This window comes from Salvelinus namaycush, chromosome 23 (assembly GCF_016432855.1).
Source record: "Salvelinus namaycush isolate Seneca chromosome 23, SaNama_1.0, whole genome shotgun sequence".
Lineage (NCBI taxonomy): Eukaryota > Metazoa > Chordata > Actinopteri > Salmoniformes > Salmonidae > Salvelinus > Salvelinus namaycush.
This window is the reverse complement of record NC_052329.1, coordinates 1,391,991-1,412,930: the sequence shown is the minus strand read 5'-3', so window position 1 is coordinate 1,412,930 and position 20,940 is coordinate 1,391,991. Positions and strand designations below refer to the sequence as shown.

Here is a 20,940-nt window from a genome sequence, read left to right as displayed (position 1 = left end):
CCCGCCACTCTAGACCCACTTCAATTTGCTTACCGCCCCAATAGATCCACAGACGATGCAATGACATCAGGTGCTGTAGGTGTCTTAGAGGGGGGTAGTTTGCCCCCGGTAAAGCTCATGAGCCAGAGGAGAGAGTGCTCTGATTTTATTTGAGTACTTTACACATTAAGAACTTGAATTATTGACAACAACAACTGTACCATTGGCTTGTATACACACACTCTTCCTGTAAAGGGAACACCACACAGGAGTAATTAACTCTCTCTTTGTGTGTGTGTGTGTGTGTGTGTGTGTGTGTGTGTGTGTGTGTGTGTGTGTGTGTGTGTGTGTGTGAGTGTGTGTTTGTGTGTGTGAGAGTGTGTTTGTGTGTGTGTGTGTGTGTGTGTGTGTGTGTGTGTGTGTGTGTGTGTGTGTGTGTGTGTGTGTGTGTGTGTGTGTGTGTGTGTGTGTGTGTGTGTGTGTGTGTGTGTGTGTGTGTGTGTGTGTGTATGTGTGTATGTATGTATGTATGTATGTATGTATGTATGTATGTATGTATGTATGTATGTATGTATGTATGTATGTATGTATGCATGCATGCATGCATGCATGCATGTATGTATGTATGTATGTATGTTCCTTGTACCAAGGTACAACACATCGCTGTGATTAGGATGAACACTGTTCCTTGTACCAAGGTACAACACATCGCTGTGATTAGGATGAACACTGTTCCTGAGTTCCTTGTTCCTCCTTGTTTTTACTGTTTCTTTTCACTCTGATCTGATGTATTCACTAGATTGTGTTGTTGCTTGAGACATAGTGGTTGTGTGGTTAAAAGTATAGCAAACATTATTAGACAATAGAAATTATCTTGATCAATTACTATGATGATGATGATGATGATGATGAGAGTTTCTGGGCATTTGAGAAGATTATTTGTATTGTTAACTTTTTAGTTACACCTTCTAGTAAGAATAAGTGATGTTGCTTGTTTAGTTTTTTTTGAGTCGTACTGTTGTGTTTCTACTTAATAACAGTAACAATCTGCTTCGTCACTTTAATACATTCACAGAATAATCCACGTACTATACTCCTTCGGAGAGTCATTGTCTCTGTGAAATCTGGTTTCAACAGCTTTCAAAATCAACTTGTTTGTGTCGTCAAAATCAAGTAGGGCCAGTTTCTCTGTCCTTCACTTATCTGATGTCATAAAGCACCTGAACCAGAAGAGTAGCATCGTTAGCATACTCTCTGTAGAGTGTATCACCTAGACATCTGGCTCCTGTCCTCTCATTTAGTTCAGCGGTGAGATAGAGGCAGGAGAGTTGTGACACGCCAGTCCTCGGTAGGTTCTCTAACCGACAGCCAGCCAACATGGACCGGTCCTACATGGGCAGTGCCACCGCTTACAGTGTCTACGGGAAGCCGCCTCAGTCCTACTTTGACCCGGCCTACGATGAGAAAGCAGCCAAGTCATACATGGACTCAGTGTACGAGGAGAAGAAGAAAGTAGAGAAGAAGGCCCGCTCCGAGGCCGTCTGCTGCGAGGTCGTGGCGCTGGTCTTCGGATTCGTCGGCCTGATCGGTGTCTCCGCGGTGACCGGCTTGCCCATGTGGAAGGTGACAGCATTTATCCAGGAGAACATCATCGTCATGGAGACGCGCTGGGAGGGCCTGTGGATGAACTGCTATAGACAAGCCAACATCAGGATGCAGTGCAAAGTGTACGACTCTCTGCTGTTCCTCCCTGCGGACCTGCAGGCGGCCAGAGGCCTCATGTGCTCCTCCGTAGCTGTGTCCGCCATCGCTCTGATCCTCTCTGCCGTGGGGATGAAGTGTACCAAGGTGGTGGACAGCCGGCCTCGTACCAAACACATCATCCTGGTGACCGGGGGATGCCTGTTCCTCGTGGGTTGTGTCACCACCATCATCCCAGTCTCTTGGACGGCCAACGTGATCATCCGTGACTTCTACAACCCCCTGCTGATCGACGCCCAGCGCAGGGAGCTGGGAGAGGCGCTCTACATTGGATGGGTGACTTCGGCTCTGCTGTTTGTGGCTGGGGTCATACTGCTGTGTCGCCACGCACCCCGGGTAGGAGACGATGAGATGGAGAGGATGGTCAACGGGCCTGGGTACATCTACCAGCCTGGAGTGAACTACCAGCCTGGAGTAAACTACCAGCAGGGTTCAGCATACGCATACCAGCCATATTCCTACCAACCCAACTACTCAGCTCCACCCGGATCTGTGGTCTACGCTCCTAACCAGTACATGTGAGAGAAACCCATCCCAGAACAACATGGACTTGAGACTTACCTTGCCTGCTTGGAACCAAGCATTAAAAGTACAAATAAATATAACTGAACTCATATTGTTTAAATAGAATATAATTCATTTTAGTAGAATTTCTAAAACAGAACTCACATTGTTACATAGAATATAATTAATTTGAGTAGAATTTCTAAAACAGAACTCACATTGTTACATAGAATATAATTAATTTGAGTAGAATTTCTAAAACAGAACTCACATTGTTACATAGAATATAATTAATTTGAGTAGAATTTCTAAAACAGAACTCACATTGTTACATAGAATATAATTAATTTGAGTAGAATTTCTAAAACAGAACTCACATTGTTACATAGAATATAATTAATTTGAGTAGAATTTCTAAAACAGAACTCACATTGTTACATAGAATATAATTAATTTGAGTTCTTTGGATCCAAGTGTTGTTGAAATGTCAGAGTGGGGAGGAAGAGACATAGACACTGATCTGGCTAGAAGTGTCTTGCTGGAAATGGCCCAATCGTTGATTATTTAGTTCAGAGAGAGAGAGAACATCATTAAGCAGACCTATATTCCCTGTATGTGTTGTGTGTCTATGTGTTCAACTGTAGGTGGGAGTTATGTGTTTAATTGTGTAAATATACTTGTCAGTTATGTGTATTGTGCAAATATTGAGCAAATATTGTCCGACCAATGGCTGTGGAATAATGTGGTTAAGCAAAAAGGACTTCACAAGTTTCCACTAATATTGACCAAACAACTTACAAAACCCCTGTTTTTGTTTACCTGCTATTTTCATATTAAAAGGTTTGTTGTTTAAATTATGTTTTCAGTTTTTTACAGCACTGGCCTAAATTGAGGCCAATTTGGTTCACAATAAAAAAACTATATAACTTTTTCCTTTAAAAAAAAAAAAAAAAAATCGAAACCATTTGAAGATTTTAAAATGAACATTCCGGGTTAATTACACGTTATCTACGATCCTCCTAACCAAAAACCAGTCATTACTTTTATGTAATCAGAGAATGGTTTGTTCCTCACTCAACCAGTTCCTGTCCTCTCTGGTGGAATGCGAGGTTTAGAATGCGCCAGTCTATCTTTGTTGTCATTGGAAATGTACCTGAACGCAACAGGCTAAACCAGACTGGTCCTGACTGACTCACCCAAACACATTCAAACCATGATGCAAATCTATCTAACCAGAGAGTACTATGTCAGGGAAGAAAGAAAGGAATGACCACTGATCTCACAACACCTGAGCCAACAGGATACAGACAGACACAGAGACAGACAGATGGATTCATACCCAAAACCGTAGTACAGCAATAGTAGCAGAGGAAGATGGAGTCTAATAGATGTTTAATTCAGGAAGTGAATTGAAACTTAATGTATGGGGTACTAAAGTGTTTTGGGTCATATACCCAGCAGATTCCTGGGAGACTCTTAAAGCTCTATCAGTCACTAAGATCAGTCCCTTGTAAAACAGGATCCAGTCAGGAGAGTAAACTGAGCCCTTGAATAAACAGTGTGTGTTAGAGAGAGAGAGAGAGAGACACACACACACACACACAGACACACACACACACACACACACACACACACACACACACACACACACACACACACACACACACACACACACACACACACACACACACACACACACACACACACACACACACACACACACACACTGACTGGACTCTTTTTTTTACACGGACTCTCTTGCAATGGCTTTACCCACACAGACTGGACTCTACCCACACACTGACTGGACTCTACCCACACACTGACTGGACTCTACCCACACACTGACTGGACTCTACCCACACACTGACTGGACTCTACCCACACACTGACTGGACTCTACCCGCACACTGACTGGACTCTACCCACACAGTGACTGGACTCTACCTACACACTCACTGGACTCTACCCACACACTGACTGGACTCTACCCACACACTGACTGGACTCTACCCACACACTGACTGGACTCTACCCACACACTGACTGGACTCTACCCACACACTGACTGGACTCTACCCACACACTGACTGGACTCTACCCACACACTGACTGGACTCTACCCGCACACTGGACTCTACCTACACACTGACTGGACTCTACCCACACACTGACTGGACTCTACCCACACACTGACTAGACTCTACCTACACACTGACTGGACTCTACCCGCACACTGGACTCTACCCACACACTGACTGGACTCTACCCACACACTGACTGGACTCTACCCACACACTGACTGGACTCTACCCACACACTGGACTCTACCCTCACACTGACTGGACTCTACCCACACACTGACTAGACTCTACCCACACACTGACTGGACTCTACCCGCACACTGGACTCTACCCTCACACTGACTGGACTCTACCCACACACTGACTGGACTCTACCCACACACTGACTGGACTCTACCCACACACTGACTGGACTCTACCGACACACTGACTGGACTCTACCCACACACTGACTGGACTCTACCCACACACTGACTGGACTCTACCCACACACTGACTGGACTCTACCCACACACTGACTGGACTCTACCCACACACTGACTGGACTCTACCCACACACTGACTGGACTCTACCCACACACTGACTGGACTCTACCAACACACTGACTGGACTCTACCAACACACTGACTGGACTCTACCCACACACTGACTGGACTCTACCCACACACTGACTGGACTCTACCCGCACACTGACTGGACTCTACCCGCACACTGGACTCTACCCACACACTGACTGGACTCTACCTACACACTGACTGGACTCTACCCACACACTGACTGGACTCTACCCACACACTGACTGGACTCTACCCTCACACTGACTGGACTCTACCCGCACACTGGACTTTACCGACACACTGACTGGACTCTACCCACACACTGACTGGACTCTACCCTCACACTGACTGGACTCTACCCTCACACTGACTGGACTCTACCCACACACTGACTGGACTCTACCCACACACTGACTGGACTCTACCGACACACTGACTGGACTCTACCCACACACTGACTGGACTCTACCCACACACTGACTGGACTCTACCCACACACTGACTGGACTCTACCCACACAGTGACTGGACTCTACCCACACACTGACTGGACTCTACCCACACACTGACTGGACTCTACCCACACACTGGACTCTACCATCACACTGACTGGACTCTACCCACACACTGACTGGACTCTACCCACACACTGACTAGACTCTACCCACACACTGACTGGACTCTACCCACACACTGACTGGACTCTACCCGCACACTGGACTCTACCCACACACTGACTGGACTCTACCCACACACTGACTGGACTCTACCCACACACTGACTGGACTCTACCCACACACTGACTGGACTCTACCCGCACACTGGACTCTACCTACACACTGACTGGACTCTACCCACACACTGACTGGACTCTACCCACACACTGACTAGACTCTACCTACACACTGACTGGACTCTACCCGCACACTGGACTCTACCCACACACTGACTGGACTCTACCCACACACTGACTGGACTCTACCCACACACTGACTGGACTCTACCCACACACTGGACTCTACCCTCACACTGACTGGACTCTACCCACACACTGACTAGACTCTACCCACACACTGACTGGACTCTACCCGCACACTGGACTCTACCCTCACACTGACTGGACTCTACCCACACACTGACTGGACTCTACCCACACACTGACTGGACTCTACCCACACACTGACTGGACTCTACCGACACACTGACTGGACTCTACCCACACACTGACTGGACTCTACCCACACACTGACTGGACTCTACCCACACACTGACTGGACTCTACCCACACACTGACTGGACTCTACCCACACACTGACTGGACTCTACCCGCAAACTGACTGGACTCTACCCGCACACTGGACTCTACCCACACACTGACTGGACTCTACCTACACACTGACTGGACTCTACCCACACACTGACTGGACTCTACCCACACACTGACTGGACTCTACCCTCACACTGACTGGACTCTACCCGCACACTGGACTTTACCGACACACTGACTGGACTCTACCCACACACTGACTGGACTCTACCCTCACACTGACTGGACTCTACCCACACACTGACTGGACTCTACCCACACACTGACTGGACTCTACCCACACACTGACTGGACTCTACCGACACACTGACTGGACTCTACCCACACACTGACTGGACTCTACCCACACACTGACTGGACTCTACCCACACACTGACTGGACTCTACCCACACAGTGACTGGACTCTACCCACACACTGACTGGACTCTACCCACACACTGACTGGACTCTACCCACACACTGGACTCTACCATCACACTGACTGGACTCTACCCACACACTGACTGGACTCTACCCACACACTGACTAGACTCTACCCACACACTGACTGGACTCTACCCACACACTGACTGGACTCTACCCGCACACTGGACTCTACCCACACACTGACTGGACTCTACCCACACACTGACTGGACTCTACCCACACACTGACTGGACTCTACCCACACACTGACTGGACTCTACCCACACACTGACTGGACTCTACCCGCACACTGGACTCTACCCTCACACTGACTGGACTCTACCCTCACACTGACTGGACTCTACCCACACACTGACTGGACTCTACCCGCACACTGGACTCTACCCACACACTGACTGGACTCTACCCGCACACTGGACTCTACCCTCACACTGACTGGACTCTACCCTCACACTGACTGGACTCTACCCACACACTGGACTCTACCATCACACTGACTGGACTCTACCCACACACTGACTGGACTCTACCCACACACTGACTAGACTCTACCCACACACTGACTGGACTCTACCCACACACTGACTGGACTCTACCCGCACACTGGACTCTACCCACACACTGACTGGACTCTACCCACACACTGACTGGACTCTACCCACACACTGACTGGACTCTACCCACACACTGACTGGACTCTACCCACACACTGACTGGACTCTACCCTCACACTGACTGGACTCTACCCACACACTGACTGGACTCTACCCACACACTGACTGGACTCTACCCGCACACTGGACTCTACCCACACACTGACTGGACTCTACCCGCACACTGGACTCTACCGACACACTGACTGGACTCTACCCTCACACTGACTGGACTCTACCCACACACTGGACTCTACCATCACACTGACTGGACTCTACCCACACACTGACTGGACTCTACCCGCACACTGGACTCTACCCTCACACTGACTGGACTCTACCCTCACACTGACTGGACTCTACCCACACACTGGACTCTACCATCACACTGACTGGACTCTACCCTCACACTGACTGGACTCTACCCACACACTGGACTCTACCCTCACACTGACTGGACTCTACCCTCACACTGACTGGACTCTACCCACACACTGGACTCTACCATCACACTGACTGGACTCTACCCACACACTGGACTCTACCATCACACTGACTGGACTCTACCCACACACTGACTGGACTCTACCCGCACACTGGACTCTACCCTCACACTGACTGGACTCTACCCACACAGTGACTGGACTCTACCCACACACTGACTGGACTCTACCCTCACACTGACTGGACTCTACCCACACACTGACTGGACTCTACCCACACACTGACTGGACTCTACCCACACACTGACTGGACTCTACCCACACACTGACTGGACTCTACCCGCACACTGGACTCTACCCACACACTGACTGGACTCTACCCGCACACTGACTGGACTCTACCCACACACTGACTGGACTCTACCCACACACTGACTGGACTCTACCAACACACTGACTGGACTCTACCCACACACTGACTGGACTCTACCCACACACTGACTGGACTCTACCCACACACTGACTGGACTCTACCCACACACTGACTGGACTCTACCAACACACTGACTGGACTCTACCCACACACTGACTGGACTCTACCCACACACTGACTGGACTCTACCCGCACACTGACTGGACTCTACTCACACACTGACTGGACTCTACCCGCACACTGACTGGACTCTACCCACACACTGACTGGACTCTACCAACACACTGACTGGACTCTACCCACACACTGACTGGACTCTACCAACACACTGACTGGACTCTACCCACACACTGACTGGACTCTACCAACACACTGACTGGACTCTACCCACACACTGACTGGACTCTACCCTCACACTGGACTCTACCCACACACTGACTGGACTCTACCCACACACTGACTTGACTCTACCCACACACTGACTGGACTCTATCCACACACTGACTGGACTCTACCCACACACTGACTGGACTCTACCCACACACTGACTGGACTCTACCCACACACTGACTGGACTCTACCCACACACTGACTGGACTCTACCCACACACTGGACTCTACCCACACACTGACTGGACTCTACCCACACACTGACTGGACTCTACCCACACACTGACTGGACTCTATCCACACACTGACTGGACTCTACCCACACACTGACTGGACTCTACCCACACACTGACTGGACTCTACCCACACACTGACTGGACTCTACCCACACACTGACTGGACTCTACCCACACACTGACTGGACTCTACCCACACACTGACTGGACTCTACCCACACACTGACTGGACTCTATCCACACACTGACTGGACTCTACCCGCACACTGACTGGACTCTACCCACACACTGACTGGACTCTACCCACACACTGACTGGACTCTACCAACACACTGACTGGACTCTACCCACACACTGACTGGACTCTACCCACACACTGACTGGACTCTACCCACACACTGACTGGACTCTACCAACACACTGACTGGACTCTACCCACACACTGACTGGACTCTACCCGCACACTGACTGGACTCTACCCACACACTGACTGGACTCTACCCACACACTGACTGGACTCTACCCACACACTGACTGGACTCTACCCACACACTGACTGGACTCTACCCACACACTGACTGGACTCTACCCACACACTGACTGGACTCTACCCACACACTGACTGGACTCTACCCGCACACTGACTGGACTCTACCCACACACTGACTGGACTCTACCCACACACTGACTGGACTCTACCCACACACTGACTGGACTCTACCCACACAGTGACTGGACTCTACCTACACACTGACTGGACTCTACCCACACACTGACTAGACTCTACCCACACACTGACTGGACTCTACCCACACACTGACTGGACTCTACCCACACACTGACTGGACTCTACCCTCACACTGACTGGACTCTACCCACACACTGACTGGACTCTACCCACACACTGACTGGACTCTACCCACACACTGACTGGACTCTACCCACACACTGACTGGACTCTACCCACACACTGACTGGACTCTACCCACACACTGGACTCTACCAACACACTGACTGGACTCTACCCACACACTGACTGGACTCTACCCACACACTGACTGGACTCTACCCACACACTGACTGGACTCTACCCTCACACTGACTGGACTCTACCCACACACTGACTGGACTCTACCCACACACTGACTGGACTCTACCCACACACTGACTGGACTCTACCCACACACTGACTGGACTCTACCCACACACTGACTGGACTCTACCCACACACTGACTGGACTCTACCCACACACTGACTGGACTCTACCCACACACTGACTGGACTCTACCCACACACTGACTGGACTCTACCAACACACTGACTGGACTCTACCCTCACACAGACAAACACACAAAACACACACAGGCATATTGACGCCACACACTCACACACAGACACACGTTCACACTCATCACCTACGCTGCTGCTACTCTGTTTATTATCTATGCTGATTGCCTTGTTACTTTTACCCCTACTGTACCTACATGTACATATTACCTCAATTACCTCAACTACCTCATACCCCAGCGCATTGACTAAGTACCGCTACTCCTTGTATCTAGCCTCGTTATTTTATTGTGTCACTCACTCACTCACTCACTCACTCACTCACTCACTCACTCACTCACTCACTCACTCACTCACTCACTCACTCACTCACTCACTCACTCACTCACTCACTCACTCACTCACTCACTCACTCACTCACTCACTCACTCACTCACTCACTCACTCACTCTCCTCCTTCCCCTCCTCCTACAGCTCCCAGATCTACTGTTACAATAGAACAACACTTCCTGTCCCCAGGGATTCTGTCTCCTAGCAACAGACCCAGTCCCCTCCCATTAATCTGTCCTGACCAGGGGAAGAGAGGGAGGGAGGAGGCTTTACAGGGGCACACCTATCACCTGTACACCTATCAGCTCCTCTCATCTTCCAACGGGATGCAAAACTTCTCCGGAGAGGAAGGAGGGAAGCAGCTCCTCACTATAGTCAGATCTTACTGCCGCTCCCTTCAGCCTGTTGACTCGGTTGGTTAGTTAGACACTAGTGCGACTCTCCTCGGCCTGTTGACTATTAGGTCTAGGTGAGTTAGGCAGGACAGAGTGAGACCATGGCCAACTCAGCTCTGGAGATCATTGGCTTGTTGCTGTCTCTCATCGGTCTGATCGGGACAGCTGCCAGCACGGGGATGCCCATGTGGCGCGTGACGGCTTTCATCGGCGAGAACATCATCGTGTTCGAGACGCGCTACGAGGGTCTGTGGATGAATTGCTTTAGACAGGCCAACATCAGGATGCAGTGTAAAGTGTACGACTCCCTCCTGGCTCTGCCCCCAGACCTGCAGGCGGCCAGGGGTCTGATGTGCTGTGCCTTGGCCCTGGCAGGGGTAGGGCTGCTCATCTCTATCCTGGGCTTACAGTGCACGGCCTGCATCCGGGACAACGACCGGGCAAAACGCACGGTGCTCATCATAGCTGGCAGCATGATCCTCGGGGCCTGCGTTTGCATCATCATCCCAGTCTCCTGGACGGGTCACACTATCATCCGTGACTTCTACAACCCCCTGCTGATCGACGCCCAGCGCAGGGAGCTGGGAGAAGCTCTCTACATCGGATGGGTCTCCTCTGCCTTCCTCTTCGCCGGCGGCTGCATGTTCTGCTGCTGTAACGTCAAAGAGGATAAAAGGCAAGACAAGTACATGTACTCCAGGAACAGCCCTAGTCAATACATGTCTTACGCCCCTCAAACACAGTACCTGCCACAGTACCAGCCCCAGCTCCAGCCCCAGCCTCTACAGAGGCAGCTGTCCAGTTACAGCTACCCCGGCTCCAACCACTACCCCTCCAGGTACCCCTCGGAACGCAGCGCTGTGGCTTACCTCTGAGTGTTGAGACTAAAGGGAGGGAAAGAGATTTAGTGTTTTATACAGACTGGAGTAACTGACGTGTTCTCATGGGTACGGTTTGAGAGAAGCCTTTTAGTTGTTAAAAGATGCATATCAGCAAAAAGTAAGAGACTAAATGATTGTAATACACTGTGAAACTCACAAAGAGAGGATTAATTGTAAAATTATCATAAGATGCATTTCGGTTGAGAAAAAAAAAACGTGTCTATCGGATTTGTTTGTAAGAAAGCTGTTTAAAGATACTAAATACACTTATAATAGATTAACTGTGAACTCATCAAAAGAATACTTTGAGGGAACCTTAATCCAAAAAAAAAAAAAAAAATCCTTTGTTTTCATATTTGTACTTACTTTGTATTGGTGGAGTGTATAACCACATGTTTTTTTAATGACGCCCCTAAAGATTATTTGTGTAAATATATGTACAAATTGTGTTGATGTGGTTGTGTGCTTTGTGCAGTAAATGTAGGTTTCTTACACATAATATCCCCTTAGTTACATTAGGTGTTACATAATATGTAGCTTTTATAATGTAAAAAGCAATTGTCAATTATGCGTCTCAAAGGGCACTCTATTCCCTATTTAGTGCACTAATTTTGACCAGGGCCAAAAGGGAATAGGGTCCATAGGGTTCTGGTCAAAAGTAGTACACTATATAGGCTGCCATTAGGGATGCACCCATTATCCTTCATTTTATTATTCCATTCCTAAAGTATCTGATTAGACAAAATCATCTCCTATTGACAGATATGTAGCTGACTGTGTGCTGTAAAGTGACATTTCTGCTAATGTGTTTTTGGAGAACAGCAGCACAGGGCTGGCTTTCTTCCATTGGTCCCCCTCCCACCCCTCTTGGCAAAGGTCCCCCTTGACAAAGATCCCCCTTGACAACGGTCCCCCTTGGCAAAGGTCCCCCTGACAACATCAACAAACTACAAGACAGTCCTGGTTGTGTTTAAAACGCCTGTGTTGTTACTGCCATTTTGTCATGTTTGGGAGTAGACCAACAAGGACGGTATCGTTTTGTAACATTATCCCCTGCGGCATCCTATTCTCTACACATAGTGCACTACTTTTGTCCAGGGCCCTGGCCAAAAGTAGTGCACTATGTAGGGAATAGGGTGTCATTTGGGACACCTCCTCTCTGTGTTGACAGCTTGATGGAAGGACTAATGGAAGTAAATACAAGGCTGGTTGTTGAAGGTGTGGACCCAGAAGCAGTAGGGTAGAACAGAGGACTTCTGTCAAAGCAAACAGAGCATAACGGACTAAGAACTAGGGCTGGGTTCAATCCCTAGGTCAGCGTTGTAGCGGGATTTTGACATTTTAATTCACGGTAAAAGCTGAATATGTTAATAAAAGTTATTTAATTTTAAATGAATTTAAAAACGTTATTCATTTCAATTAAGTTGAGATAAGTCTTTCAGCCTCTGGAATACGAACAAGCTTTTTCCTGAATTACTCATTGACGTTTCATTACCTGGTGCAAGCTAATGTATATAAAAGTGAATACCTTCAGAGGCAATGTAAGACTTATGATTGACACATTACTGATTAAATGAGACATTGATAACCTCATGTATTCATCCTGTTTTATTATTACAATGGAGAGACTGGTGGTACATAAGGAAAAGACGCATTTTGTGAAAAGCTTTCCGTTTCATTGTGAAGTGAAGCTACTGAGAGGTGGTGAAATAGCTACATAGCCTAACAGCTTGTGATAATTCATAGAGGTAGAAAGAGGTTTATTTTGCATCTGTGCCATCCAATGGCTTCTGTGACAGCACGGGCAGCACCATTGAGGGCTTTCTCCATTTTAAAGTAGTCAATTTCTTCTTCTTCTACTTTGAGTTTTGTGTTGTCTGAACAGATATAAAGCCAAAGTTGGTGATATACCACCACCTGCTGGTATGGAATGTTCGCTCAGGAGTATAGTTCATTGGCTGATCCCTCCAGATGAGCTGAATGGATTTAGGAATTATGTGATTCTTTCTTAACCCATTGGAAGACCCACCCAGTTGACTACTTCAAAATGTCTAAAGTCCTCAATGGCGACGCTAAAACAGGCTATGGGGCACTACAGCAGTCTATCCAAGGCTATAGGTTAACAGTGAAAAAACAGGTGATTCAGATATTCATAGTGTTTAATAGTCACATGTACAGGGTTGCAGGTGTGATTTCAGTGTACACGTACAATCTTAGGCTCTGAGCTCCAACATGCAGGACTAAGTGAAATAAAACAATGAAAATGATCATGAAAAACACAACAAAAATAGAACTATATACATCATAATGGTATCAGTGATGAATAGAACTATATACATCATAATGGTATCAGTGATGAATAGAACTATATACATCATAATGGTATCAGTGATGAATAGAACTATATACATCATAATGGTATCAGTGATGAATAGAACTATATACATCATAATGGTATCAGTGATGAATAGAACTATATACATCATAATGGTATCAGTGATGAATAGAACTATATACATCATAATGGTATCAGTGATGAATAGAACTATATACATCATAATGGTATCAGTGATGAATAAAACTATATACATCATAATGGTATCAGTGATGAATAGAACTATATACATCATAATGGTAGCAGTGATGAATAGAACTATATACATCATAATGGTAGCAGTGATGAATAGAACTATATACATCATAATGGTATCATGTTGAATAGAACTATATACATCATAATGGTATCAGTGATGAATAGAACTATATATATCATAATGGTATCAGTGATGAATAGAACTATATACATCATAATGGTATCAGTGATGAATAGAACTATATACATCATAATGGTATCAGTGATGAATAGAACTATATACATCATAATGGTATCAGTGATGAATAGAACTATACATCATAATGGTATCAGTGATGAATAGAACTATACGTCATAACGGTAGCAGTGATGAATAGAACTATATACATCATAATGGTATCAGTGATGAATAGAACTATATACATCATAATGGTATCAGTGATGAATAGAACTATATACATCATCATGGTAGTAGTGATGAATAGAACTATATACATCATAATGGTATCAGTGATGAATAGAACTATATACATCATAATGGTAGCAGTGATGAATAGAACTATACATCATAATGGTGGCAGTGATGAATAGAACTATACATCATAATGGTGGCAGTGATGAATAGAACTATACACATCATAATGGTAGCAGTGATGAATAGAACTATATACATCATAATGGTAGCAGTGATGAATAGAACTATATACATCATAATGGTAGCAGTGATGAATAGAACTATATACATCATAATGGTATCAGTGATGAATAGAACTATATACATCATAATGGTAGCAATGATGAATAGAACTATATACATCATAATGGTAGCAGTGATGAATAGAACTATATACATCATAATGGTAGCAGTGATGAATAGAACTATAGACATCATAATGGTGGCAGTGATGAATAGAACTATATACATCATAATGGTATTAGTGATGAATAGAACTATATACACCATAATGGTATCAGTGATGAATAGAACTATATACATCATAATGGTAGCAGTGATGAATAGAACTATACATCATAATGGTGGCAGTGATGAATAGAACTATACATCATAATGGTGGCAGTGATGAATAGAACTATACACATCATAATGGTAGCAGTGATGAATAGAACTATATACATCATAATGGTAGCAGTGATGAATAGAACTATATACATCATAATGTTATCAGTGATGAATAGAACTATATACATCATAATGGTATTAGTGATGAATAGAACTATATACACCATAATGGTATCAGTGATGAATAGAACTATATACATCATAATGGTAGCAGTGATGAATAGAACTATACATCATAATGGTGGCAGTGATGAATAGAACTATACACATCATAATGGTAGCAGTGATGAATAGAACTATATACATCATAATGGTAGCAGTGATGAATAGAACTATATACATCATAATGTTATCAGTGATGAATAGAACTATATACATCATAATGGTATCAGTGATGAATAGAACTATATACATCATAATGGTAGCAGTGATGAATGGAACTATACATCATAATGGTATCAGTGATGAATAGAACTATATACATCATAATGGTATCAGTGATGAATAGAACTATATACATCATAATGGTATCAGTGATGAATAGAACTATATACATCATAATGGTATCAGTGATGAATAGAACTATATACATCATAATGGTAGCAGTGATGAATAGAACTATATACATCATAATGGTGGCAGTAATGAATAGAACTATATACATCATAATGGTATCAGTGATGAATAGAACTATATACATCATAATGGTGGCAGTGATGAATAGAACTATGTACATCATAATGGTAGCAGTGATGAATTGAACTATATACATCATAATGGTAGCAGACTGTGAGGGTCCATCGGGGACAGGCCAGATGTCTTCAGCATCCTGAGGTTGAAGAGTGGTTGTCGTGCCTTCTTCACCACGGTACCCGTGTGGTTTGACCATTTCAGCTTCTCCGAGATGTGTACGGCGTAGAATTTGAAGTTATTTGACCGTCTCCACGGCAGCCCCGTTGATGAGGATGGGGGGCGTGTCCAGCCTGGTTCTTCCTAGAGTCCACAATCAGCTCCTTTGTTTTGCTGATGTTACGGGAGAGGTTGTTTACCTGGCACCACACCATAAGAGTGCCTACCTCTTCCCTGTAGGCTGTCTTGTCTTTGTTGGTAATCAGGCCTTCTACTGTCGTGTCGTCAGCGGACTGATGGAGTTGGAACTGTGTGAGGCCATGCAGTCGTGGGTAATACAGGAATGGGATTGAGGATGCACCCTTGTTGAGGATCAGTGTCGAGGAGGTAATGTTGCCTACCTTCACCACTTGGGGGTTGGCCCATCAGGAAGTCCAGGACCCAGTTGCATAGGGAGGAGTTCAGACCCAGGGCCGTGATCTTTGTCTGTCTCACACTTCACCATAAAACTGAGAACCTCACAGGTTGCCTCTGCCTCAGACGACACTACTCAATCCCTACAGAGTTTATTTGTTGTGGGACGTTGTATGGGGACATGGACCAATCTCATACTTAGACAATTTCTGAGGTCTGAAAACGTCTGAGAAAAGTAGATTTTGGAGTGAGCTATCATTGTTTCTTTGTCAGGAAGACTTTGTTTGGACCCTGATAGTTTGTGTGGACCAAGATAGTTTGTGTGGACCAAGATAGTTTGTGTGGACCAAGATAGTTTGTGTGGGCCAAGATAGTTTGTGTGGACCAAGATAGTTTGTGTGGACCAAGATAGTTTGTGTGGACCAAGATAGTTTGTGTGGACCAAGATAGTTTGTGTGGACCAAGACAGTTTCTTTACACCTAGATAGTTTGTTTGGACCAAGATAGTTTGTGAAGACCAAAATAGTTTGTTTGGACCCTGGTAGCGGACGGCGTGATGATACAGGGTGTAGGAGATCGCAACGCTGTGCGTGGGCCTGGTGGGTCTGATGGCTCTGATGGGAGGTGACAGCCTTCATCGGAGAGAACATCATCGTCACGGAGACGCTCTGGGAGGGCCTGTGGATGAACTGCTGTAGACAAGCCAACATTGGATGCAGTGTAAGGTGTACGACTCCCTGCTGTTCCTCCCTGTGGACCTGCAGGTATGGTTACTGTATGATTATGTCCCAAATGGCAGCTTATTCTCTATATAGTGCACTACTTTTGACCAGAGCCCTATGGCACCCTATGGACTCTGGTCAAAAGTAGTGCATATGGGAATAGGGTGCCATTTGGAACGAAGACTTTAGAATCATGTCAATATCGAACAAGTATTTAACCTATTTTTGGTAAAACTTTACTTCATGTATTGTAGTGAGGGGGGGGGGGGGTAGCTCCTAACGGGATTCAAACCCGGGTGGAGCGACTGTCAACCCAGCACCTTCAAGACGTTCCACCAAGAGGTCCGAACGTCTTGAAGCGGTAGCTAGATAATGGGTTAATGAGTTACAGTATGTATTGGTCTTCTCTACCACAGGCTGCCAGGGGCTTGATGTGTTACAGTATGTATTGGTCTTCTCTTCCACAGGCTGCCAGGGGCTTGATGTGTTACAGTATGTATTGGTATTCTCTACCACAGGCTGCCAGGGGCTTGATGTGCTACAGTATGTATTGGTCTTCTCTTCCACAGGCTGCCAGGGGCTTGATGTGTTACAGTATGTATTGGTCTTCTCTACCACAGGCTGCCAGGGGCTTGATGTGTTACAGTATGTATTGGTCTTCTCTTCCACAGGCTGCCAGGGGCTTGATGTGTTACAGTATGTATTGGTCTTCTCTTCCACAGGCTGCCAGGGGCTTGATGTGTTACAGTATGTATTGGTCTTCTCTTCCACAGGCTGCCAGGGGCTTGATGTGTTACAGTATGTATTGGTCTTCTCTTCCACAGGCTGCCAGGGGCTTGATGTGCTACAGTATGTATTGGTCTTCTCTACCACAGGCTGCCAGGGGCTTGATGTGTTACAGTATGTATTGGTCTTCTCTTCCACAGGCTGCCAGGGGCTTGATGTGTTACAGTATGTATTGGTCTTCTCTTCCACAGGCTGCCAGGGGCTTGATGTGTTACAGTATGTATTGGTCTTCTCTACCACAGGCTGCCAGGGGCTTGATGTGTTACAGTATGTATTGGTCTTCTCTACCACAGGCTGCCAGGGGCTTGATGTGTTACAGTATGTATTGGTCTTCTCTTCCACAGGCTGCCAGGGGCTTGATGTGTTACAGTATGTATTGGTCTTCTCTTCCACAGGCTGCCAGGGGCTTGATGTGTTACAGTATGTATTGGTCTTCTCTACCACAGGCTGCCAGGGGCTTGATGTGTTACAGTATGTATTGGTCTTCTCTTCCACAGGCTGCCAGGGGCTTGATGTGTTACAGTATGTATTGGTCTTCTCTTCCACAGGCTGCCAGGGGCTTGATGTGTTACAGTATGTATTGGTCTTCTCTTCCACAGGCTGCCAGGGGCTTGATGTGTTACAGTATGTATTGGTCTTCTCTTCCACAGGCTGCCAGGGGCTTGATGTGTTACAGTATGTATTGGTCTTCTCTTCCACAGGCTGCCAGGGGCTTGATGTGCTACAGTATGTATTGGTCTTCTCTTCCACAGGCTGCCAGGGGCTTGATGTGCTACAGTATGTATTGGTCTTCTCTTCCACAGGCTGCCAGGGGCTTGATGTGTTACAGTATGTATTGGTCTTCTCTACCACAGGCTGCCAGGGGCTTGATGTGTTACAGTATGTATTGGTCTTCTCTTCCACAGGCTGCCAGGGGCTTGATGTGTTACAGTATGTATTGGTCTTCTCTACCACAGGCTGCCAGGGGCTTGATGTGTTACAGTATGTATTGGTCTTCTCTTCCACAGGCTGCCAGGGGCTTGATGTGTTACAGTATGTATTGGTCTTCTCTTCCACAGGCTGCCAGGGGCTTGATGTGTTACAGTATGTATTGGTCTTCTCTTCCACAGGCTGCCAGGGGCTTGATGTGTTACAGTATGTATTGGTCTTCTCTTCCACAGGCTGCCAGGGGCTTGATGTGTTACAGTATGTATTGGTCTTCTCTTCCACAGGCTGCCAGGGGCTTGATGTGCTACAGTATGTATTGGTCTTCTCTTCCACAGGCTGCCAGGGGCTTGATGTGTTACAGTATGTATTGGTCTTCTCTTCCACAGGCTGCCAGGGGCTTGATGTGTTACAGTATGTATTGGTATTCTCTTCCACAGGCTGCCAGGGGCTTGATGTGTTACAGTATGTATTGGTCTTCTCTTCCACAGGCTGCCAGGGGCTTGATGTGTTACAGTATGTATTGGTCTTCTCTACCACAGGCTGCCAGGGGCTTGATGTGTTACAGTATGTATTGGTCTTCTCTTCCACAGGCTGCCAGGGGCTTGATGTGTTACAGTATGTATTGGTCTTCTCTTCCACAGGCTGCCAGGGGCTTGATGTGTTACAGTATGTATTGGTCTTCTCTTCCACAGGCTGCCAGGGGCTTGATGTGCTACAGTATGTATTGGTCTTCTCTTCCACAGGCTGCCAGGGGCTTGATGTGTTACAGTGTGTATTGGTCTTCTCTTCCACAGGCTGCCAGGGGCTTGATGTGCTACAGTATGTATTGGTCTTCTCTTCCACAGGCTGCCAGGGGCTTGATGTGCTACAGTAGGTATTGGTCTTCTCTTCCACAGGCTGCCAGGGGCTTGATGTGCTACAGTAGGTATTGGTCTTCTCTTCCACAGGCTGCCAGGGGCTTGATGTGCTACAGTATGTATTGGTCTTCTCTTCCACAGGCTGCCAGGGGCTTGATGTGCTACAGTATGTATTGGTCTTCTCTACCACAGGCTGCCAGGGGCTTGATGTGCTACAGTAGGTATTGGTCTTCTCTTCCACAGGCTGCCAGGGGCTTGATGTGCTACAGTATGTATTGGTCTTCTCTACCACAGGCTGCCAGGGGCTTGATGTAATACAGTATGTATTGGTCTTCTCTTCCACAGGCTGCCAGGGGCTTGATGTGTTACAGTATGTATTGGTCTTCTCTTCCACAGGCTGCCAGGGGCTTGATGTGCTACAGTATGTATTGGTCTTCTCTTCCACAGGCTGCCAGGGGCTTGATGTGCTACAGTATGTATTGGTCTTCTCTACCACAGGCTGCCAGGGGCTTGATGTGCTACAGTATGTATTGGTCTTCTCTTCCACAGGCTGCCAGGGGCTTGATGTGTTACAGTATGTATTGGTCTTCTCTACCACAGGCTGCCAGGGGCTTGATGTGTTACAGTATGTATTGGTCTTCTCTTCCACAGGCTGCCAGGGGCTTGATGTGTTACAGTATGTATTGGTCTTCTCTTCCACAGGCTGCCAGGGGCTTGATGTGCTACAGTATGTATTGGTCTTCTCTACCACAGGCTGCCAGGGGCTTGATGTGCTACAGTATGTATTGGTCTTCTCTACCACAGGCTGCCAGGGGCTTGATGTGCTACAGTATGTATTGGTCTTCTCTTCCACAGGCTGCCAGGGGCTTGATGTGTTACAGTGTGTATTGGTCTTCTCTACCACAGGCTGCCAGGGGCTTGATGTGTTACAGTATGTATTGGTCTTCTCTTCCACAGGCTGCCAGGGGCTTGATGTGTTACAGTATGTATTGGTCTTCTCTTCCACAGGCTGCCAGGGGCTTG

General features: G+C 46.7%; 2 protein-coding genes across 2 annotated transcripts; both read left to right on the top strand.

Annotated features, from left to right (window-relative positions):
- The first annotated feature begins 1,371 nt into the window (after positions 1–1,371).
- On the top strand, positions 1,372–2,262 carry cldn8.2 (claudin 8.2). The gene has a single exon (XM_038962124.1). It carries the CDS (start codon positions 1,372–1,374, stop codon positions 2,260–2,262), a length of 891 nt encoding a protein of 296 aa, XP_038818052.1.
- An 8,646-nt stretch (positions 2,263–10,908) lies between these two features.
- On the top strand, positions 10,909–11,682 carry cldn8.1 (claudin 8.1). The gene has a single exon (XM_038961712.1). It carries the CDS (start codon positions 10,909–10,911, stop codon positions 11,680–11,682), a length of 774 nt encoding a protein of 257 aa, XP_038817640.1.
- Positions 11,683–20,940: the final 9,258 nt, after the last annotated feature.